Genomic DNA, 25401 nt, shown 5'->3' with positions numbered 1-25401 from the left:
TTAGGTTTTGCACTGTTGGTCTGACTTAATAAACGTTTCGAGTATTTCACAGACACCTCTGGGAAAAAGTTTCTTACGGACAAAGCAATGATCAATCAAGAAAATAATCCAATAACCAATCGGTTGCATCGATATAACTAATTGATCGTATAGTCAATGTCATTATAGTGATTATTGATCACCTACATCGTCAAATAAGCAGGGTTGGTTTTATTTATTGTAAACTTACTAATTTATTCCAAAATAATTGAATGTAATCAGATTTAGTGTTTGAATAAGGCATTGCTGCGTTGTGTGTGTAGTTTTAATCTTAATAGAAATATGCGGGTATATGACAGGTAGATTATAGAGACTCAGACTCAGCTAAAACTTTACGTCCTCGTGGGGAAGCAGGTTATAAAAACATCAACCTCTGTGCAATATTATATAGTTTCTTTATGGCGCCGTTTCACTGTGTGTCAATGTGGTGTGAAAGATATACACTGTATAAATCTCCTTCTCCTCAAATTGTCCTACAATGGAGGTGAAAATTAGTCATCTGTGCGAGTGGAGTGCATCCAGTTGAGAACAATATGCCAACAATTAATCAGGAAAAGATAGGCTTTCCCTTTCTTCGGATGGATCCCGCGTCCTTTGTCTGGTTCTCCCACAAACTGAATGATTTGCGCAGGAAATGCAATTATAGCAGCCATTGGAAAAAGACTGTGCCACTACAACCATGAGTGGTTTGTTTTTTTTCCTGCACCCATTTTCTCAAGTGATTGGGGAAGCGAGCTGTAAATGAATGGGGAGGCACATGAATAGTTCTCCCGAGAACACATGTCACATTTCCATGACCCCTAAGATGATGTAGGCGACGTCCCTCGTGCATTTACTCATTCAAATCTATATATCGCCTCAGATGGAGAAGTTACTCCGCACACTTCAGGAGCGCTGTGTGATTCCTGACACTCAGAAGTTTGGTGCGTTTGTAAAATGCTTAAAAAATCCGTCTGTGAGCTTTTTGAATGTTAAAAAGCTTTGCCTTAGGTGGCCGACACTTAGCGAGGATTCATGTTGTCTCCTGTAGTTTGGCGTCAACACAACAAACCAGCTCTCACTGAAGACCCGAGCCATTCAAGCCACCGCGGCAATTAAGATACCCGTGAATGATTCCTCTCAAGGCCGGCTCGGTTCAAGCCCGCGCAGGAGATGGTGACCCCGGTTTAAAAGAGTAGCAAAACAGCCTTTCAGGACTGATTCACAGCAACGTGCTGAGTGGAGGCGTCTCTCCACTGTCCCCGTTTCCTGCTGCCTTGTTGCTGATTTGTTTAGATTATACAGTTTGAGATACCGGTGCTCACTGTGGTGCTCAGCCATCAAAAAAACGGCTGATGAAGTGACAGACGGAGGCAGGTTGCTGCTGATATTGCGATTATAACGACACGTCAAGGGCGCGCGCAGAACGGGGAGGCCAAGGATTTGTAGCCAACGTGGCTTTTGCAATGATGACAACATTTTTCTCCTGTTGACAAGCGACTGAGGAAGATTATTATTTTTTTTCCCCAGCGTTATGAGAAATGTAGCTCGTCGACACAAGAGATGGTGCTAAAGTGGTTTAGGATTACGGACCTTTTTTTTTAGCATCTCTCAGCATCTTGTTTTGGTTTATTATCCATGTGCACTTTTCTCTTGTCATATTCAGATCAATGCATATGTTGCGAAGTGTCATTTGAAGTGTTTACACGACAACTTAATTTGTGTTATGGACGTTTCCTGGAAGCTGGTGAAAGGAGAACTCAGGCAGCAGCTGATGTCTTATGCAGAAGGTTTTAATGAGGACTTGATGAATCAGAAGGTGAAACAATATACAAACAAGCAATTATCACCCCCGAGTCTGAAGATGTCTCCCACAGCATCCCAGTATGTCTCCCTCTACTTGCGTCACCCATTCTAACAGCACATCCATGAATGGCTAGAATTGCTGTGACTCTTGTTACATGTAGGTGTTTGCATCCTATTGGGTAGTTAAGCCTAACGTGTACATTCCTAAATCACATTGTGAAAGTCCCTCAACGTAGACAATACAATGTACTGTTGTTTGGCCCTTTATCTATAACATGACCTTGGGTACTGCTAAGAGAGAGAAGAGAGTATATGTGGTATTAGACAGGCATTATTCTCCTGTACAGATATAATGTGTAATGTACATAATATATAGTGGCAGATACAGTGATGTGTGAGGATGGTCAAAGATTCCTCAACAATATGGTAATAATATGACAGTGCTGTGTTTATAGCCTGTAGTTCTGGTAAAAATCAAGAAGAGCAGGTTTTAATTATTCTCCTTTAACTTTGAAATCTTGCATCGATGTTTCCAGCATCTCGGTTGATAACTCGAGGCACTTTTCCACTTGTCAGACTCTGCAGCTTCTCTGGCGTGACGTAAAGACACATGTTGAACTTTCGGGCACTGGCACGTAAATAGCCGCGAGCGTTTGTGTACTTGTTGTTTTAACATCTGTTTTTTTCTCCGTATCGTGTATGTAATGCAACACTGGCAAGAGAAGAAAGCAAACTCCTCTACTGGCAATGGGAAATAAATACATGCATTTATCTGCAAATTTGTTGTACAAGATGTAAATGTCAATGGTGCTTGACATTTTAATGTTCATTTTTGTTATTATTTGAAACTCAAGATACTGTTACATATTACTAGATATAAGGACTTTTAAAGCTGTTTAAAATCAACTTTTATTGATTCAAAATCTTTACTGTAAAGTTTAAGTTTCACTTGCTCTGTTGACAATGAATTCATCCTGAATGCTTAAGGTCTGTCTGAGCAGTGACACATTTCCCCTCGGACTGTGTCATGTATTCATGTATTTTCCGCGCTGAGCCGCAGGAGCCGATCCGCCTGCACCGGCGCTAAAAAACATTTTACCTGGGTGTGAACGTAATCTCTCTCTGGACAAACAAGGAAGGCAAAGCTGTCCACACATGAATAAATACAACTAAGTGTTTTGTCAGCAGGCTAATTGTCAAAGCAGCTTTTGAGAAGGAGTGTAATTGCTATGTAATCGGAGAGCTGTCAGGAAGAACTGCTAAGCAGTCATCATCTGTACGATGATCTGCCATCTGCAGCGATGTCTGGGTGAGAGCGAGAGGAAGAGAGGGAGATGGATGGACAAACCTGGGATGTGCGGCTGCTTAGAATCACTGTGCATCTTTGGCGGCTGTAAGTTTGCGAGTGTATTTAAAAATCATGCATTTTTTAAATGAACGGCAGTCATCAGATGTGAGTTGACGCGTGCCCTCTGTATGACTGAGGAGGAGCACATTTAGTGTGGGTAAATGGATTGATGCCTGTTTTTTTTTGTTTTTTTTCCCTGTACTGCAATGATTATGTAACCCTTGAAATATTGGTTACATCCTGGTTACCCTGCAGAGAAACGTCTTGAAAGAAATGTCTGCGTTTGATCTGATAGAGAGTCAGGAGAAGAGTGGGCAAGGCGCTGAGAGCAGTGGAGGTGCTCTGGCTGGAAATTTGATGGAATTCACACAGCTGCTGCTGCTGCTGCTTCTTCCTCTTCCTCTTCCTCTTCTTCTACTTTTAATTTTTTTTCCTCTAAACCCCAAGCCCCTGGAAATTGCCAACTCTCTTTGCAGAGTAAATCCCCAAAACTCACCTAGGGCAAGGTTGTTCTAATGGTCCCGAATTCCACCGGGCACCACCACCACCTCCTCCTCCTCCCTCACCCTCCCACTCCACCCCACCTTCAGGGCCTCCCAGTGAGGAGTCTCTGCCGTCTCTTTTTAAGAATACTGCCGGCGCCAGAGTGGAGGTGAACAGAAAAACCAGGCGCTGATGAGAATTAATTTATTGATTTGACATATATAAACATGCTACCGCGGTCCAAACGGGATGTCTCATCCTGGAGTTCATCCATTATTCATTTCAAATAAAACTGAATGGGGATTCTTTTTCTGGTAGCAGTCTGCCTTTTTTATTTTCACATATTTGAAATTTTGCAGGGCAGCGATGCTGCACTTTTTTAAATGTAAGTTATGAATATTGTTGTGTAAAAAGGAAAACGCTGGAAGCTGCTGTAGAAAGGAAAGCGGTGGACTCTGTAGGTTGCTCTATTTTGAAGGAATTCTTCGGATGCACACATACTGCAATTTTCCTATTGATGACGGGCAGGCCAGTCAAAGCAAATGCCCTTTCAATTCCATTAGTAGTTGCATCAGTCTCTTAATGGAGCGTAAAATGGCATAAGACCTCTCACTGTAGTACTTACACAATGAATATGAAAAGGCTTTCACAGAGTTTTATTGAGTGCAAAACGGCTTTTAATTGTGTCCTGACTCAGTGTCGGAACATTATGTGCGGTGTGTATTCAGTGCTTTCATACAAAAAATATATTTTCAAAGGAGTGAATATCATAGAAACCCAATGGGCCCAATCGTTTGATTCAAGAGGTGACAAATCGAAACGTTCAAGAAAAACGTGATGAACTTTGAACTTGGTTGTTTCCAAATAGGATAAATATTTCAAAAATCTAAAACCATTTTAAATGACATGACTATATCAGAAGCAAATTACATATTGTAGGATGTTTTCACGCCTGCAGTCATTTTTGGTTCACTTCGCCAATTGTTTGTTTGGTAGTTAGTTCCTAAAAACTTCTCAATGAATCACCATGCAACTTGATGGAAGGATGTGATATGGGTCAGGGAGGAACCCATTCAATTTTGGTTTGGATCCAAGATTTTTGTTTCACTTTCTTTAACATTGAGAAATAGGCTGTTTTTTAAAATAACACTTTCATTGATATCTCAGAGAATTTTAAAAATTCCACCAGGTTCAGGGGTCTGATATTTTTGGGTGTATTTACTTTTTAGAAGCAGCTCTCAAATGTGTTCTGACTCGGTATTCAAGGATTGTCAGTGCATTACTCAAAAAAAAAAAAATGTTCATAATAAACAAGGGGGAATCAACAAGTTCCGGAAAGTTGTTGTGAAATTTGAACTCAAAATGAAACAAAAACGCACCATTTTAAACATTATTAACCGTATCAGAAATACAGTTTAAAGAGAAAATGACATACTGTCGGATGTTTTGCTGCCTGCAGTCATTTCCAGTTCGCTCACGCAGCCCGATGCACTCGTCTCTTGTGAAGAAAAACCCTCTTAAGTGTTGAGAGCAACCGAAACACAGAACTACTCCTGGAAGTGTTTCTGTAAAAACACAGAGGCTTCATAAAGCATCATCTGATAGATATTGCAAGCATCATTAAGACGGGAATGAGTCTGTCATTTTAGCGCTGGCATGCAGTATTAATCACAGAGGTCCTTTTAAAGCATGTTGCTGATGGAGATGATGACAAGCTGACGTTGAGGAATTATGCAAAAGGAGGCATCCGTCTTGATCTGATTTCAAAGCAAAGCCCCATAAACCGCACAGCTGTTTCATCTGCCTTCCCAGTCACTGAGCCTGCACTTTAAAGGCCATCTTAATTCCCCGTGTGTCTTGATGGAAGACAGGGCCAGGCTTTTCTTAAAGGCTCATTGTTTAGTGTTCCCTATTTAGAAAAACACGCACACAATCCAACATATGCAATGCAGTGGATAACCTAATTCAAAGTGCCACGGTGCCAAAAGTCCATATTTTAATATATATCTTGGTTTTGCCCCAGCGGCTTTCAAACGTTAACTGGAGTAAACTGTGCCGCTGCACCGCTGTCGCCATAGTGCTACATATCGCTCATTACAGGGAATCACATTGAGGTTATCACTCGTAGGGTTTTCATCATGGAGAGACTCCTTCCTGAGTGTAAAGCTGTTGGTCAGATATTGCATTCAAACCTATGCCTCAAATTGGAGGCCAGACCCCACTGTGCCGTACAGCACTCAGACCCACCAACACCTACTGTGCTCAGGGAAATTGAGTGCTCCAAAAAGCAAATGGAGTCGTATCTTTTTGAGGTTCCACACTGTTTGAAAATGATCGGTATACAGCCCGATGGTGTCTGTGGAAGATACAGACATGTGAAGGGAAAACTTGCCATTTGATCTCGACCTCACAACGATTGAGGGGAAGATAAAACCCTTTAAATGAGAAAAGAAAGTTTTAATGCATAATTAATTACTCAAAATCCACGAAGTTTGGTTCCACGTCTGAAAACTGAAAAGCTGGCGATGAGTAATTTCTCAAAGTGCAGCTGACCAGTGCACTTATTATGTTATATGTGCTGCTGTTCTCGGGGGGGAGATGCTTGTTGCTTCTTCCTTGATATGACTTGGTGAACTGTACAGTAATGATACTTGAGTGAAACAAACAATGATTGAATTTTCTCATTTCATTCCAGCTGAAACTGGAGTGAGTGGTCGCATAGCAACCTTTCTTGTGCAGGGTACAAAGAACGGCACATAAAAGCCTCCGAGAATGAAGGGAAATATTTGTTTGAATTCATGATTTTGTTTGGGGGGAAAAAATGCACATTCTCTGAGTTAAAACATTTTATTCTCAGACAGAAAAATCTGTACAGAAAACAGACAGAAAACCGATTTCCTCCCTGATTGGACAATCATGCTTGAGTCCTTAAAAGACTCCAGAGTGAGAGTTGAAGGCCAGAAGTCGGCAAGTTCTTCTCAAAGAGAATTAATTTATCAGAAAGAAGATTAAAGATAGACTTAACATATCAAAATTAACTTCTGTTTAACGTAAATCATTTTACTATTGATGCCTTCAACGCTTTTTTGGAGCTTAATGTTTCGCTGAGCAAAATTGTTCTACTTCTGCTTCCATTCCTTCCGTCCTTATGTTAATTCAGCCTCTTTTACCCAGTTTCAACCCATTACAGTCTCAGTGTTGAGGAGTTCAGTCATGAGTTACGCATGCGCTCTTCCTCCTGCATCCTGGATACCATCCGCACTAAACTGCTCAAGGTAGTATTTTACACTGTCAGCCCGTCATTTGACAAATTTTTCACAACTCACTAGCCCCTGGTTCTTTTCCAGGCAGTTTTCAGCACATCATTATTCAACCGTTACTGAAGAAATCTCATTTGGACCTTCCCTTTTTCCCGAAATAATTAAAAGACCAGTCTCCAAAATGTCTTTTTCATAAAGTTTTGTAGAGAGTAATCTCCTCTCAAGTTATTTCCCCTAAGACCAGTGTTTTTAAGTTTCCAATCTGGTTGTAGAGCACTTCATAGTACTGAGTCAGCACTTGTTAAAATTACTAATGACCTATGGCTGACTGCAGATTGTTCTTTTGGGTTTAAGTGCCGCCTTCACTACTGTTAATCATAGAATCCTCTTACATAGCTTAGAGACTTGGGTAGAAGTCAAGGGCGCATCTCTTATCCGACTATCTCCGTACCTCACTAGTTGAACTGTCTGGGTCACTCTCAGTAAATCCACTTCCTCAATGGCTCAGCGGGGCGTCCCTCAAGGCTCTGTTCCTGGCCCCCTTCTGTTTTCCATATGCATGCTGCCTCTTGGTCAGGTTATTCAAAGTCATCAGGCTTCTTGTGATTTCCACATCAGTCATGCCATGGAAACCCACAGGTACGAGCAGCCTTTCAAATCGAACAACCTGCGTCTGTGATATTAAATCGTGGAGGTATCGTAATGTCAGTGGTGATAAGTGTTGGGTCGTGCTGTTCGGCCCCCTCAACTCCATCAGCTCTCTTAGTGCATCTGTCGGCAGTCTGTCGAATAATATTCCACACAAACCTTTGTTTTGATGACAAAGTCAGAAATGCAGCTCAGTCTTGTTGCTTGCAGCTGTAAAATTAGGTCACTTCTATCAACTGCTGATACAAAAGAGTTGTACGAGCTTTTATCTCTTCTCTACCTGGTTATTGTATCAGACCGTACGAGGGTCTCAGCGACGGCTCCCTCCACCGTCTCCAGTTGTAAAAAACGGTGCTGCTAGGCTTATTACCTGGACAAAGAAGCATGACCGCATAGATTTCGTATTGATTTTGGAATTGAATTGCTCACGTTTAATGGCACGATCTGGCTTCAAAATGCTTCTCCGGTTTATTGACCTGCTATAGGCCCTCTTGACCGTTGAGATCTGCTCCCAGGTCAGAGCTTGTGACAGAGGACGACCTGGCTGTCGCTATTAGAGCCTCCACACTGTATGGAACTTTCCACCTGCTAAACTTAGACACCCTAAGTCTCAAACTTCTTAAATCCTCTCTTGAAGCTTTTGGAAATGTTTGACGTCACCAAACACTATTATCATCTTTATTTCCGTAGACTCACCGTTTCATTTCATCCTTTTACAGCTAACTGAAACACAGCATTTCTCGTATTAGGTCTTATTTATACCCTGAAAAGCTTTGTGTGCTTTTTGCAAAGTATGCATACAGTAGGTTTAATTCAGTTCATGGGGTTTTATGTTCCCTCAGTCCATTGTGGGATTATGCCGTCAGATTTGCCGCATGTCAAATCCTGCTCCTTTGAAGGTTTTGGGATTGTGTGTTTTCAGAACATCAGGCTCAGCTTTAGCGTTCACCTAAAACATGGTGCATTTCATGTCACAGCTCCGTCGTGCCTTTTTAAAATATTGATTCGTCGGAAATTGGTTCGAGATTGAACGTTTATACTCATCTTTATTGCTGCCGTGCCTGCCCTATTTGCATCACCCATTATGCACCTACACTATGCAAACCTTAATGGGTGTGAGGTCAGTCTGTGCTGCGTTTTCAACCTCTCGGTGTGAGCAGCACAGCAGCGGCTGCAAACTACACAAGGGCAATCAAGACGTTGACATGCACTGTGAGCCAATAGATCAATACGCAGACACAAAGATAAATGGATAGAGATTTGTGCAATATCTGTCATGTATCTTTATTTTGTAATGCGTAATGGGAGGACAAATTGTTTGCAGGGGATCGACTGTGTAATATGTGGGCGTGATAATAAGATGTTGTTTGCAGGGTAGCAAACACAGCAGCTATTATGTGTTGTACAACAGGGTGGCGTTTATTATGTTTTTTAAAGGGGATGCTGCACTTGATTACTTGAAATTGACTTCTGGGTTTGTTTTGCTTCATAATAGACATAATATAAATATTTCCTCGTAACCTTTACTTCCAAAAATAATGTTCTCTAGCTCACGTTCCTCTTACCTAAATGTTGGACGTTTCTCTTCTGCTGGAGAGTGAAGTGGGGCTTGTGGCTGCTGTGGGCTCGTACGGTGGAATAAGGCCCAGAGGTGAAGTAAAACCAGCCCGTGTCAGTAGATAATCCACATTTCTATTAGCCTACTTAGCACTTTTCTAATAGGGCTCACCGTCTAGCCCAGGAGATGAGTGGAACGCCTTGTATTCATTATCACCAAGTCATGGCAGACGTATAATTTTCAAATGCCAATACCACAGTTTATCTCAGGTAATTCATATCCTAGGACTGTGCCTCTGAATAAGGTTGTTTTGGGTTATGAGGGGATCGCGTTTGATTGGGTTTGATCAAAGTCTTATCACAGGCCACAAAAAAGGAGAAGAAAAAACAACTTTCATTTGGCTCCTGGTGATTTTGCTTTTATGGTATTTATAGCCACATGCTGCTGCTGTGTAATTGCGGTCGGGAATCAGTTAGATTGGTCTTCTGCACCAGCACTGTGCACTCTGATAACTCCGGAATCCTCCTGATATATCAACAGCACAATGTCAACAGTCTCCAAGTCTATTTGTCTTCCTGTTTGCTTCCGCACAGATGAAACAGATGTTCTCGAATCCATTATGTTGTATTTAAGGAAATGCAAGTAATCAGTCACAAAATAATTGGAACAACTGGCACCTGCTAAAACTTTATTGCAGCTTCCTGCAGTGCATTTGTGGCGAGAGCGGTTTTACTCTCTGTAATCATTGCTATTGCAGTAGTTTTTAACGGTATACTTTATATTTCTTAAGTATTTCTAGTTTGAACGTGGGAAAGAGAATCTGAATAGTCTGCATGTGCTGTAGCTTAAAGGTTTTGGCCCCAAAGCTTTGGAAATGACGTCCTAGCTCTCCTCCGGTTACTGTGTGCAACCAAATTCAAGGCTCATTTATCTGCATTGAACAGGTTCTTTTATGCACAGAAGGGCGCGCAGTGTAAAGTGGAACCACGCCGACAAGGACAAAAATTGCACGGTCATTAATGGCTCTTTTCAAAACAATGAATAACGTCCTTTCAGTGAAGTAGCTCCGTCTTGCCAATAGCACGGAGCAGATTTTGATCCGTGGCTACAAGTCCACAAGGTCTTCATGCAAGGTTGAGAAAGCAAAAAAGTTAAATCATGCACCCGCACCAGCCTTCAGCCTTCATGTGTTTGGAATTTAACTCCTTTAGGCTTTATAAAAATTCATGCTGTCAATACAAAAACAACAAAACAACTCCTAAAAGACGAATATCCAAGCTTTCTCAATCTTCTCCGAGCCTCTGAGAGGAAAGAAAGACGATACCCATTTGGGGCTCATTGGAGCAAATCAGAATTGTCAGCACTGTGGGTTTTTACCTTTTTAAACAGGGAAGATGGATAGATAATCACCACATGCCATTCTGGGGGCCAATTACACAGCTTTGTGTGAAATTGGAAAACCTGTTCTCTCAGAGCTCTAATGGATGTTCTGGTCATTAGTTATTTGAGAGTCTTCACTGGCTGTAATCAAACGTGAAACATTGCGTTAAGCGCCCATAAAAGAACAGCTGCCTCTCTAAGTGACCTTCTGTTTAAGAGAACCCAACTGTCAGCCGTTTGGCGTTTTGCGACAATTATTATGTGTGTCGCCATAAAAGCAGCACTTATTTCCCTTCTTTTTGCAGTGGTTGCATCTCATTTTAATGTCTTGCTCTCGGTTGTATTTACTTTTCCGGGTCTGTTGGGTGGCTGTATGCTGTCATTTCTTGCACACGAGGCAGATGCATAATCTTACCCATCTGCTGTCTGTTTACCAATCCAGTCTCTTAACTCTGGGTACAATTTAAAACCATCAGAGGAGATTACTGCATTTTTGGATTTTTTGCAACTGCAAGAATACTCTTAATATTCTGACGTCTGTGTGTTTCTCTTCAGGGGATCATCTTTCCAGTCCGCAAGGCCCTCCACCTCTGCCACCAGCCCCACCCCCACACAAGCAGCACCCGTCCATCACGTCCCTGAGCCGCAGCTCACTGGCCAATCAGAGGAGCCCGAGCCCTCCGCCCACAGCCGGCCTGGCGGCCGACTTGCAGAGTACGGCAGAATGCGTCCAGCTGCAGGACAGCTGGGTCCTGGGCAGCAATGTGGCCCTGGAGAGCAGGTGAGTGACCCACGATGACCTACAGCGGGAACGGGAAATTCAAGTCCAGGTGTTTACGATGAGGCAATTTTCACTGACTCAGAAAACAAAACGATCCAGAAAAGAATGAGCAGAGGCATTTTAAAAAGTTTAAAGGACAAGGTGATGTTTAAAATTGTAATTCGATTTCGGTAAAATTATGGGTTTTGTGATTGTTATATGTCAAAGTATTTTACAGGGCTTTTCACAATGATATGGAGATGCCAGCCAGTGGGCAAATACATAATTTAAACCACAGTAAATAGCAGTAATAACTATTTCTTTTAATAATATTAAATTTAATAGCTTTATTGCCTCTTGCTCTTGGCTTGGTCTGATTAATTCACTGGCACGTTTGATGTGTTTTTGAAATATTGCATATTGGCCATATTCATAAAACTCAATCTGGCAGGTTTAACAGTGACTGCAGAGTTTTTTTTAACAACCGGAATTTCATTAATATTTGTGTTTCTGTGCTTCCACCTTAACTTGGTTGTCGTTGATAGTCTCACGAAAATCTACATCTTCCCCATGGCAACAGTGGAGCCGCCACCAATTGATGATTTAAACATTAAATATTAATAATATTGTTAATCATTCTCAACACCTGATGGTTTTATTAATGTGCTTTAGTGATACACCTGCAAACATTGATGGGTATTAAAAAGATCATTCACAACAGGACTTACAATATTTAAGTGTGTATTGTAAGAACTACAGCTCATCCTGTTAAATTATCGTCGTACATGGTTTAATATGTTAACTGCTGAGCTTGATGAATACAGCTATGTTTTCTCGTGAAGGACTCATTTTTTTCTGCTTTCTTTATGCACCTACAATTAAGAGCTGATACTAAATCCAACAGAGCTGCAGACTCACGCAGGAAAAAGAACATGATTAGAGTGAACGGTGGGAATATCAGAGAGCGTGCCAGTTAAAATCAGAGAGGCTATAACTTAACAAGAAACTTGGTATAAGCAGACTTTGTCTTACATCAAAATTTTGCTGTGCAAGATAACCGTCACGAGAGCCACTGCCAAGTTTCACCTCCTGAAAACATCAGTTACATCTTTCTTAATCAGTGAGCTCAAAATATCCTGGCAAATGAAGTGTGGTACATTGTGCTCTGACTCAGAAACGGCCTCGAGTAGATGATTGCATTCTCGCCTGATATCTCCCTGGCACGGAGAACAACCCTCTCCGAGTCTTAGATGAATGTAAACTTTGAAATCCGTCTGTGGCGGCGTGGAGTAACAACTTCTTGTGATCTGACTGAATCAATTGGGATGTGCGGTGACAGTTTCGCTTTCTCGGGAAGACGCGGTGATTGAATACTAACCGCGCGGTGACCTTGGGCTGTCATCGACGCATCGACGAAACAATATGTGCACACCTATCATCAGGTGAGGCATAAATCACTATCAGCACAGTGGACTCTAAATCAAGTGCTTGTCAGTGGGTGGGAACGGAGAGCCGCCGCGGACCAATGGGGCCAAAAGGGAAGACCGCCGGTTCACCACATAATTGCACATGTCATGAAAACTACCAGGTTAGCAAATGTAAGCACAAGCTGGAGAGGGAGTATTTATTATGCTGCCTTCAGGGGGCGTCCTGGCACAGCACGTACGGTACACCAGAGTGTGACGCTCTTTTGAATCCTCACCATCGATATGGATTTTTATCCAAGCGCAGAACGGGAGATGCGATCACATGTGACATTTGACTGAGAATTAGTCAGTTGATTAAAAAAGAAATGTGTCAAATACAAACCGCAGTGTTCTGATGTTCTTCTAATAAATTTCCTCTGACATGACCTCCTTGAAAACGAAGCACTCACTTGACGGCATTAGCTGCTTTTGCAGTAATTAACATTAATGAATTATGTGCGTGTGTGTAACCTCTAATAAAAGTGTTGGTCTTCAAAGCACCAGTGTGCTAATTTGACTCAATACCAACCAGCTTTCATGGAGAATGGCTTTCATTGTTCCTCATAAATGAGTGAAGTGCTGCACTGTGTGACTGCGTCTGTAACGACGGCTCATTATAATGTTGCCGAGTGGATGAAGTCACCGATCCCGCTGTGATCGCACTGTAAAAAGTTAACACGGAAAGTTTGATTTCAGCTCATTTACTCCTGTAGCTTTAAAGGATCAAACACGTGCGTCCGAAATGTAAGACAATTAAGAACAAGCACAGTAGAGCACGTACCTCCTACCAAGGTCTTTGGATTTAACCATAATTATGTTTTTTAGTAGTTACAGGTTTGCAGCTGTTATTGTTTCCATAGAGTAAAAAAAAGCGAACCCCCCCCAAACGAAACCACATTTAAATACGCTACCCCAGATTTTTTTATTTGGATCTGCACCAAAATTATGCACAATTTTAGATTTTTTCATCAAGACCCATGAGTTATTCCCTGGGAAACTTGGTGAAAATGTCAAAAATCGCCCAATCTGGTGCGCTCGTTAGGTCACCTGGCAGTGTGGACGCCCTGCATACAGCACCTTGAGTCTTCCTGCAGTGGCCACAGGTTCGATTCCGATCCAGCCCTTTGCTGTGGGTCTCTAGCCCCATATCACACTTACTCTCCTGTCAGTAAAGGAGAGATGTAAAAAAAAAATCTTTACAAAAAACAAACACAACACAATATTTCAGTGGTAGAGGAAGAGAAATAACATTTTCCAGGATCCACCACTTCCTCCGGAACTGTGCCAATTTTTAATGGGATCTCTCTCGGCCTGTGTTCCATTCTTCCACCAAGTTTAATGTGTTTAGTAGTTTTTGCGTCATCCTGCTCACAAACAAACAAACCAATGGACCGGGGTGAAACCACATATCAGTCAATATGGTATTAATGCAAATACAGTTTATAAAATCATCATTTCTGAAGATTTACTTGTGATCGCTAAATGACACAAACACAAACTAAAGCAGGACGATGACGGACAAGATACGAGATGTTCTGATCCCAGACTGCGGATTAGCAGTTATCCCCTCCGCAGTTTCTGTCTCCGTGAGAGAAACAGATTTTATACTCGAGATAAATCCATGAAATGATTCCACTTCTGCCCCGTGCTAGCTGAGACCACTCCACTGAAAGGGCTCAGCTCGTTGTCAACAGAGCAGGGATGTAGCCGTGCTGTCCCGTCGCTGTTTAGAAAAAAAGCTGACATTTAGATCTTTAAAGTGTTTGGAATAATTTTAAAAATAAACCCCCTCAGGGTTCCCGGATGAACCACTTGACTCCACTCGAATAGCATTTTGGTGATTTATTCAATTAGCAACATTCCATTCAGTTTCATTATGAAAATGAATTGCTATATCTCCTTGGAGGCCACTGCACATACGTGGTAATTATACTTGAGCGGCACTTAATCCTTTCTTTAAAATCGACCATATCAGCATGTGTGAAATCTGTATTTCTGACGCCTTCACAGCACGAGCTATAAGTTCCCTGAGTGCTCGGCTGGATGAGATGCAGGTAGGTGTCTGCTCTTACATATGTATGTCCTTTCAAGCTCCACTTCAGCATTTTCTTTTCCTCACTTGGAAACCAGAGAGGTTCAGCGAGACATTTCCGAATGAGCCTTTTGAAGGCCTGCCCAGCCACACGTAGCAGTTATAAATGTACTGTCAATCCTCATTGGATTCGTGTGTCAAGGGAGTCCTTTGGTGAAATGAAATTATGTCTCAGCTCCAGAGTCATCATGTGGTGCAGCGTCCCACAGACAGCGGCGTTTCCTGATGGAAAAATGTGTTGGAATTGTTCTCACGGGCGGAAAAAGAATAGCAGAGGTAATCCTGCTGGGATTTGGCTTTTTTTTTTGTGTGTGCGCGGGTGCGTGGAGTTGTTTTGTGGGACGCACATGTGTAAACCGTGAGTCAGACAGTCATGCTTCACATCAGAGGAGGAAAATTGAACTTCTCTTTTGTACGCCAGCCACAGTGTCAGGTTCGCACCAGGACTGATTAGTCATGTGGAAGCTAGCAGCCAACTAGCCATCTGGAATAGGAAGAAGCAGTGATGCAGTGATAGCTGGTTACCTGCCAAAGAGGATGGCGGTGTAGACAAAGTGGTAATCCTCAAGATATATATATATATATTTTTTCCTCTTTCTCATGTGTTTTCCTTTTTGTTTATTTTGCCAACATCTCCGGTGCCAAGCACACATTTCACTGCCTATTCCAGAGTTCTGCAATATTTTTCCTCTTATTTTAGGGCACTGTGTAAACTGTTGCCGCGGCTGGCAACGCAAAGTGCATCTGTTCCAGATGAGTTTTGGCAGCGACTGTAAAAGCTTTCACGAACAGAGGGTATACAGATAGTGAAGAGCAATCTAAATAGTTCAGTTCATATAAAAAATACATTACACGTTACAAATTTAACCTGCAGCGGCTTAAATACGCATTTCCTGTGGTGGAACATGTCTGCACCATTATTGTCCTTTAAGATTAAGCCACAGAGAAAGTGACTCAGGCCGTTTGGACTCCATCTCAAAAGTGTACATAGCAGCTGAGCTCCCTCTCCTAATCAAATTTGTTAGATATAATAAATTCCATGTGCAAACAATCTGAGCACTCGGAGGGAGTTACTCAAGATGGCACCACGTTCTTCACTGGTGGGCAGAAATCACGGTGCCGCTGAAATATAGCCACACGGGCGTGGATGTACCAGAATAGCACGTGCTGGCCGGCCCCCTGTGGACCGGGCAGGTGGCGACCTGGTGGCGAAGGCTGGTGGGAAAACGAGACGCAGCGGTGCCTCGCCACATCTGCAGCCTTTTTCTGCGAGCGTGGATTAAAGCGGCCGGATTATTCCCGACTCTCACCTTGCGACGCTAACTCAGAGCACGCAGCTAATGGGCAGATAACATGTTCATGGGCTTTAATTTGCATTGTTTCTGGTGTGCTCTCTCACCCCTCCAGCTGGAGCTTAGCTATAGACAAAACCTCCCACTCGGTGTTTAGTCTTTTGTCCTCTGTGAGGATGTTTTCAAATGTCATCCCGATGACAAGCGCTGTTGTGAGAGCAGAGGAGACCGGGCTGGCTGCTGCTTTTGTGTTGCAGGCTTCTCAATGGGACAGGCAGCGGTGCACACAAACACACCGCGCTCACACTGACACACAAGCCATTCATTTGCTCGCTTTCCCCTCCCGCTCTCACACTCTCTTGATTGTCTCTTTTCCGTCTCCCTCCCTCTCTCTCTCTCTCTCTCTCTCGCTCTCCTTCTCCCTCTCTCACTCCCAGCGTACGACGTCGCTATCACCGGGGCAGCCTGGATTAGCATAGTAATGTGGCGTGTTGCATCACACTTGCTGTAATCAATTACGGCCACTCAACCCATGTGCGGAGCTGCAGACGTTTACACTGGTCCGTTGTTTGTTAATCATGCCCGACAGCATTTCATCTTTAGACCCCTTCATTCTCCTCTTTAGAAAAACATGGAAAACATCAGCAACCAGAATTACTTTAAACGCAGAGTGCAATAAATGCCCAGTGTCGGAATTTGTCTGGTAAAACGCCGGTGCACACGGATTCTGACTTTCACTTTCACTCTGCAGCTGTAGAAAGCAAAAGGGATATAAATGCCTGTGATAAACCTGAAGTTTAAACCACCCTCAGCGTGCCATATGGTTCGTGTGCATTCAGTTCAATCACAAATTCAACTCAAACACTTTATCTCTACCTCCGCCAAGGATTTAAAAAGGTCTTTGGTGTTTGTTAGCTTGCAGGATTACGCAGAAACAACTGAACCAATTTTTTTGGAGTGATGGGAGAAATGCCCCAAGTAAGAGGCCATTCAGTTTGGGGCGGATTATTTAACATGATAAAATAGGGTGTTAGCCTTTAGGGAGTTTTGGCCTCTCTGAACACCCATCTAGAAATATTTGTTACCTCTACCTTTTCACCACTGTCCATTTATTTGTTTCTTTTAAGCAAGATTATGCAATATGAAACTTGACGGATTACCACGAAACTTTGTAGAAGGATCTTGGAAGATTCCAGGAAATTTAGGGTGCAGATCTGGATCAGGATGTGGATCCAGGATTACGAGATATGTTGATTGAAGTTTTCTCTAATTTCTTAGCGAACAATGCCTGCATGAAAACAAATTTAGCATATTTAGGGGACTGATAGTTTGTTTTCTGTAGCTTGTTTGAATCTCAGTGACTTTTGGGCCTTTACAGAGATATGCACTCTTCTATTCTATTCTTTCTTTGAGCAAATCCGGCTTTGGGCAGATCCAGGGCATCTTTCCCCCCCTTTTCAAACATGGTGAGATAGGTTGTTGGCATTTGATTTGTTTTTTTCCGACTTCCTGTGTTCTGTAGCACTGCAGCTCCACTACAGATGAGTCATTGATGTTTTTAGTTCAGGTGACCCTGACTTGGGAACATCATGTACTAACTTCGTGGATAAATAAGAGCACAGGTAGATTTTTTCATTTACAGGCCAAACTGTTTCCAGAAATCCTCAGTAACTTGCAATAGCTATTCGCCCTCCCCAAATAGAGTGCATACCCCTGCCAACACACACACACTCACACGTCCTCGTCGCTTCTTGTCCACCTCATCAGATTGCATCCACTTACACTTAACTCCCCCGATAGCGGTGTCTATTTGCCTGTGTCTGACTTCACGTCTGCCGCCTCCTACGTCTTGCCAGTTTTGACCTCAATTCATATCCAACTGCACATTACAGAGGCTGCCGCAGCTAGAGTACAGATTGTTCCAGATTAAAGAATCCCAGTTTTTCTTCTTCAGGGTTGTAGACGCCCGCAGCATTGTCATTCCAGCGGTGCCACGCCGTAACCTTTAAATGGAATCGCAGTCTGTCCGTGGCAGCGTGTGTCAATCGGCCCATCGAGGAGCCAGACAATCCAAATTTGACATTTGTTCTTTTTAGCCAAGAATTGATCAGAGGAGGATTTCGCTCAGAGATATATCCTCACAGGAGATGGGGAAGTAGCTGAAATACCAGAGAGCATGACTGAAATCCTTCTTCTGACGTGTCCCCTCTTTGACATCTCTTAAATCTGCATTAAACTAACATGTGATTAACTTCACTTTGAAACATTTAGTCCAAAATAAAGGAGCGTCGTTGTCGTCGAAACCGTTTGAAGTGCAGCTCCCCCAAAGCTTGTTGACCCACCGTAACTATCCTGTAACCAGGGAACTACACGGATTTCCAATCCTTAATGCTCGGCTTCAGATTGTGCACTTATTACACTAATGAGCTCTTCTCAAGCTCTTTTACTGCAGATTTACCGGCAGGATTAAAAAATAAAAAAAGGAAAGAAAAACCTTGACAAAACTCACACCGAGACTTCAGAGATGCCACGCAAATAATTGATGAGCAAACACTGCCTTATCAGTTTATCTGTGTATTTAAATTAGCTGTTACCACGGCAACTCACTCCTGCTGGAATCTATAGAACATGAAGCACGACTTGTGTGAAACGTGTAAGGTTGTTTTTTTTTGTTACATAAATTAGAGGAGGACAGAAAACTGGAAAGAAACATGCTTTCTCTGTTCCTTCCTCTCAAAAAAAAAAATAAAAGTAATGATCCAACCCAGATTTGTTTGGGTAAACTGACATTTAAATATATTTTTGCTCTTCTTCAAGAATTTGTTAATTGCTGCTTTGGGAATTTATCACTGGAGTAATTTGCAGATTTTTCTCTGATTGCTTTTTTCTCTTCTCTTTTCCTTGACCTGACCTCACATACAGTTTCTAAAGAACTTTTAACTTTTATTTTGGTAACTGCTGATCACTGGGGCGAATGTCTGGACAAGGAAGTGAATTTTTATCCCTTGCTACTTTATTTACCCGGTGTTGAAGTGCTCTTGAGTAAGGCACTTAACCTCCCCCAACTGAGAAGTAATAACAGGGTAGTTTCTTTCAGGTGAAAAAAAACAACAGCGATGGTGAAGTCAGATTTATTTATGTAGCGCATTGAAAGCAACAGGGGTTGAGCCAAAGTGCTTTACAATCAAGGGAAAGGAAAGAGCGCTAAAACGATAAGAAGCAAAGAAGAAGAATTAAATCCAGGCCAAGAGACAAATGCAGTAAAAAGACACAGACGATTGGGCAGAAAAGAAGAAATAGATAAATAAAATAAAACGATGACGGACGTGAACAGAATCACGAGACAATATCAGGCTGAATAAAAGGTTGTAAAGAAAAGGCAACTGAATAATGGAAGTTTTGTTATATGAAGTTTTATTTAACTCAAATATTTAATTACTTTCTCGTCCTGTTTACTTTCTGTCCTTCACTGAATCCATCAAAATACAAAATAAATGCCAACATTTTAAAAATATATATACGCATCGTGTTTTATAGTCAAGCATTTGCTCAACTCAACGCAGAATTTGAAAGTTGAATTGAGATGTATCCATTATCTAAGAAAATAAATGAGTTATCCACTCAAAAAGGCTACATAGCTGGTAATAAATAATAAATGAATATTTCTTTGCTCTAATATTCCGAGCGGTGAAAACTCTACAGTTCCAGACAGTAAGAAGCATTTGCGATGCATGGTCAATCTGTCCAATTTCCCTGGTTGTCCCCATAAGCCTGGAGGCATTTGGGTATTAATCTATAAGTAGTGGCAAGAGTGGCAACAAGGCTTAATTCATTTACTTAAGAGCTTTTCACGTGGGGTTTAAAAGTTAATAGGACGATCACTCCGTAGTGCATTTGATTAAACCCTCTTAATTACCCCAGGTATAATGGGCTATTAGCAAAGGCCCAGTTGTAAAAGGGCAAGTGGGAGATGATTGTTTTTATGAGGTACTTTTTGTTAACCTCCTCCAATGTCAGGATTAGACTGGATATTAGAATATAACCCAGTGCCTCCTGCAGTCTGATTCACATGGGAGTTACACTGTGGAAGGATGTGCTGTATTATTTTGTTCTGTATTAAAGCAGGTCACAATGTTTCCCAAATCTTAACCAAGAGTCTCACTACATGTGGATATTGTACTACAAGATATTTTGGCTGAAAATAAACAGTGTCTATGAACATTTCACTTCAAATATTAGGTTATATTTAATTTAATGATGTTTCCTTGTTACGTGAATAGAAAACATAATCCATCAATTTGTACGTTTTGTTGCACTTGTATAGAAACGTGATTTCTTGGAGTTGAGGTGGTTTCATGAATCAGACTTTTAAGATTCTGTTTGAAACGATCATTCATTTTTTTAACCATTTCAATTCAATTTAAAATACTTTATTCGTCACCCAAGGGGCAATTCAAGGCGAGAGAGCAAACAAAAGTGCACAGTCAACAAACATAAAGACAATACTAACACATCTAGAAATACAAACAAATTTAGGAAAGTAAAATGAAAATAAATGTCTTCCTATATAATTTATCTCCTCCTAATTCTTTCCCCCGTCCTTTGCAGGCATTTTCTTTTTAAGACGGGCACAGGAACGACGCCTTTCTTCGGTGCGGCAGCCCCCGGCTACACCATGGCGACGGGGGCCGTCTACTCCACGCCGGCGCGCCCGTTGCCCAGGAACAGCCTGTCCAGAGGGGCCTTCAAGTTCAAGAAGTCGCCGAAACACTGCTCGTGGAAGTGCACCGCAATGATCGCTGTGGGCATAGCTGCGGTGCTGTCGATCATTCTCTGCTACTGCATAGGTAAGACCGTGTTCACAACCAGAGAGGCTTTGATGTTTAACAGATTTAGATTCTGGTTGCATCGTGAACACGAGGATAGTTTTCACTAGACAAAACCAGATTACAAGATCAGAGGAAACAGTGCACGAGAGATTATGGAACGGGTATTATCATATTAATGAGACTTATAAGTGTGGCGCGGTGGTGCAGTGATTAGCTCTGTCGCCTCGGAGCAGGAAGGTTCTTGTTTCGACTCCCGGTTTGGCCTGGGTCTGTCTGTGAGGAGTTCACATGTTCTCCATAGTCAGGGTGACATGTCCAGGAGGAGCCAGATCTCTCAGCCAGTGTCAGCTTGGATTGGCTCTACCTCCCAACCAAACATATTGGAAAAACCCTTTTCTCTGTTAGTTTCTCAATTAGTTGAGTTATTGAATTATTTAGGCAGAAAAATATATTTTGAGTCTATAAGCAAATATCTTTAACCCCCTGTCGGAGTCTATACAGGTGGATGCTGGGCTGAATCCACCGGCAGCAAAACTGAAACTTGACAAGCAATGGGAGAGATGGGAAATCTTTGCAGTTTAAATAGGCCACACATTGGGAGGGTGTGTATGACAGAGGATTGTGCAGTTAAAAATTGAAGCAGTGCAGCTCGAGTTGACTTTTTGAACTAGTTTGCACGCGTCGCTTCATATTGGAAAAAAGAAATTTAACATTGTTAAGTTTACCAGACAAAAATAAGGGATTGTTCTGTAATGTAATGCAGTGGAGTTTAGCAACATTCATAAACACACAAGATCCTATTGATCTTATGTGTTCTGCACAATTCTTTCTTTTCATTTTACACATACTTGTGTAAAATATGAAGAAATGTACCAGCATCATAAACTAACAATGGCGACTTCCTAACTTTGAAGCCCACACGGTTCCTCTGATGAAAAGAATCAAAAGGTGTTTTTTTACAAAAGTTTCCACAAAGTTGTGAGTATTTTGTTGTCACCAGATCATTGCAAACATTTCTTTCAACATGAAAACAGCAATTTCTTGCTGCAGGACCTTGGGTATGTTTGTTTTGTAGGTTTTCTGTGTCCTCACATTGTCCTGGTAAGTTTTAGTGAAGACAGCGAGTGGGTGATTAACTGTATGGAAAATCTAAAATGTATGGAAACTGTCTTTTATAACCTCTCACCGACTTAATCTTGCTCATTAATTCTGTAAAGACTTTCCCCAAATGCGTGAATTCTCAAACTGTCGGGTTCCCGCTACGTTCATGCTGCTTCAGGATCAGAGCTGACCTGCGCTCACTTTACAATAAACACCAACACTAATCTGAGGTTTTGAGGATCTGAACAGTTCTGGGAGTTTACTTTGTGCTTGTTTGATTCGCTCAGAGTTTATGAGACACTTTTTAAACACAGTTCACCTGCAACACACGACTCGAGACGCACAGCCAGGACATCAGGGGTAAAGTTACCTGAACGAACCTGATCGCACACCATCGATTAATAACTAATTAAATGTGATGGTTAGTTGTGTGAGGAGCTACAGCGATGAACACACACACACACACACACACACACACACACACACACACACACACACTCCTGCAGACAGAAGTTCAGATTATGAAGCAACGTGGTGTTTTGACTTCAGTTTATCCAGGAACATAAATATGAATCCAGCAGATTTTCATAAAGATCAGTTCTACTTATGAGTGGTTGGAAAACAGCAGAGGATCAGAGTCTCTTGTTGTTCGGCACACAAGTGTGTGTTTGCCCTTTCCAATGATAGTGAGAGCGGGTGGGGGGGGTTGGACACGAGGATATTGACCTGTGTGCTAAAGTGTGGATGTCGCACTGACGCAGCAGCGACGCAGCAGGACGCTCACAGAGGAGAGAACAAAGAGCAGGAGTCATAGTTTTATTGTCATCAAAACGCTTCGGTGTATTTTTCCAGGGGAGCATTTGGCAGCGGCACAATCCCGAGACGTTTTCTTGGAGGTTCTTGGCCACTCGTCACGCCGCGAACTTAAAAAGTCCACATCTCCCATGGTGCACAGCGGAGCGTGTAAAATTTGATACAGCTGCGATATGTTATATGGTGATTTTCATAGTTCTCGCATAAAGCGTGCCCCCAGTTGTTGTTACTCAGATATGATTTATTATTGGCGAGGACCAAAAATACTTTCCTTTCTTGAACCATGTGTGAATTGATGCATGTGCAGGTTGTGTTTTAGTCCCACGTTGAACAAGCACATTCCGAGATGTTACCTGAAAAATAATCTCTGATATATGCATTTTAATATTAAAGTTGTTTTTCATTTGGATGGCATTAAGGAAGGTGGAATTTAAGATGTTGTATTACTCCTGTTTCTGTCCTGTTGTGTCGGAGGAAACATCTGGTTTACATTCCAACATACTAATTTAATTTCACAAATTTTCAAGATATCGCGAGAATATCACGATGGTGAATTCTTTCGCCCACGATAATCATACGCTACAAATCTGATATCCTGAAACCTAACTCTTAATCACATGTTTTACTTTTATTTCTTGCTCTCTATCTTTTTACACCGTTCCCCCCCCCCACACCACCCGCCCGGACTCCACATCTGGACCTTTTAAGAACACGTTGAACTTATCAGTTAAAAAGGCCACACTCCTGCTGCTCTTTTACCTTCAGCCGTTACTTCTCCTGTCCACATTAGAAGGTCCAGTTTCAGGTCGTGTCTGGAAGGAGTTCAGGAGGTGAACATCTTGGCTGTAAATCACTCACACGACCAGATGTTCCAGGTTTTCCATTCACACGAACTTCCATCTGGATTCTCTGGAGGGTCGAGTTTAGTGGGAAAAAAAAAAAATAGTCTTAAATTTCTTGCAATCCATCCTTGCACGAGACAAGATAAAAAAAAAAAAAATCCTGAGGAATGAAACATGTAATTTAATTGCTGTAAATGATCTGCACACACATGGTGCCCAGTAAATATTGAAGCCTTATATTTGCTGTTGTGTCTCGACGTGGAGATGCTGTCGCTCGAAGTACATGAAAACCAGTCGTTTTCTTTGAGTTTTTAGGGAGAGAGTACACGACTCCATTATCCGCGGTGACATTAGACAATCTTTAGACTTGTCATTCAGCCGAATGGAACAAATGATAGACAAGCTGCCTGGAGTGAATGGAGCCAGCGTACCTCCTTAATCTGTATGAAGTTTGATCTCTGACAGGAGTATTTCTATTTCACTGCCTCTACCCCTTTTTTTTTTTTTTGCAGAAATTGCAGATGTCCTGATATGATTCAGCAGTGTCTGTCTGACTAAGCTTTCAGTCGGATATGCAGACATGGCCCCAGTGCAGTCCCCGACAAGACATCCCTGTCTATGTCCCTTTGACGGGGCCTGTGCATCACTCCCACACTTCTCATCGCGGTTTTTTGCAAAGCGACAGCCAATTCGCATCCTCGAGGGGGGTTGTGTTAAAACATGGAGTTTTAAAATGGCCAGCACAGATGGAGACGTCAAAAAAACGAAACACAAGTTGAGGAGCTGAGCCCTCGTAAGAGAAAAGGAAACAGCCCCCGAAACACTTGATCTTTAAAGAAGACCTTGGTCCACAAAGCCTTTGTTGTACTTGAACCAAAACTTGCTCATTCTGTCAAACAGGAAACACTTTTATCTCGGTCATCCCCCCAAGCCCCTCTTCCCCCTGTCCTCCGGGGCATTATTTCCTATGAGAGAGATTTCGAACATTTTTTACAGCATGTGTCAAAGCTGACTTCTTGCTAACCTTTAGAATCTTGACCACAGCAATAAACCCGTTACAGATTCATCTCTCCTTATGCCCTCCCTTGTCATCCAAGCCCTTAATCTTTACACCGTGGCTTCCTCCCCGAGCGGATATATAAGTATTCATCCAGCTTGGAGGCAGCGGGAATGTGACACAGTTGTATAAGGAGAAATATGGCGTTGTTGGGAAGATCCTATAACCCGTGTTTTATTGGTGAATAGAGAGGGTAGCGCTCTCTTGGAGGAGAGGTCATAAATGCACCATATCAATATCAATATTCACGTTCCCTTTATTGACTTAACTGTTTTGTTACTTGTTGTTGTTCATGATCTGGCGTCGTAAAAATTAGTATGGATGTGCCGCATGCGTTTTATAACTTAACTGCTCCTCTGTGTCTGGGAATCAGATGCTATTTTTATTTGCGCCTCTGCTCGTGGCAGATACAGTATGTCGAGGTTTGCGCTGGCAGAACGAGCAGGGACGCTGCTTTTGTTCAGCTGTTGTCATTCACACTTCTCGCAGATTGGATTCATTTACAGCATTTCCATCCCGACACTCACCGACCTGTTTAATTTTAGACCTTTCTGATGTATTTTTTTGGTCTGATTCCAGAGTGTGTGTGTGTGTGTGTGTGTGTGATGCACTCGCACTTTTGGCGAGTGCGTCTGTATGTGTGAGTGT

General features: G+C 42.1%; 1 protein-coding gene across 5 annotated transcripts in view; it reads left to right on the top strand.

The window, feature by feature from the left end:
• si:dkey-237h12.3 (teneurin-3) overlaps nt 1-25401 on the top strand; it is a 153102-nt gene that overhangs the window by 54686 nt on the left and 73015 nt on the right. For all 5 annotated transcript variants that reach the window (XM_035161644.2, XM_035161643.2, XM_035161642.2 and 2 more), the window contains 2 exons: nt 11057-11282; nt 20720-20958. In XM_035161644.2, coding sequence (XP_035017535.1) covers nt 11057-11282; nt 20720-20958 — 465 coding nt within the window. The remainder of the gene's footprint in view (nt 1-11056; nt 11283-20719; nt 20959-25401) is intronic.

Source organism: Hippoglossus stenolepis, chromosome 7 (genome assembly GCF_022539355.2).
Source record: "Hippoglossus stenolepis isolate QCI-W04-F060 chromosome 7, HSTE1.2, whole genome shotgun sequence".
NCBI classification, from domain to species: domain Eukaryota; kingdom Metazoa; phylum Chordata; class Actinopteri; order Pleuronectiformes; family Pleuronectidae; genus Hippoglossus; species Hippoglossus stenolepis.
The sequence above is the reverse complement of the archived record's forward strand: the minus strand, read 5'-3'. Positions and strand labels throughout refer to the sequence as shown.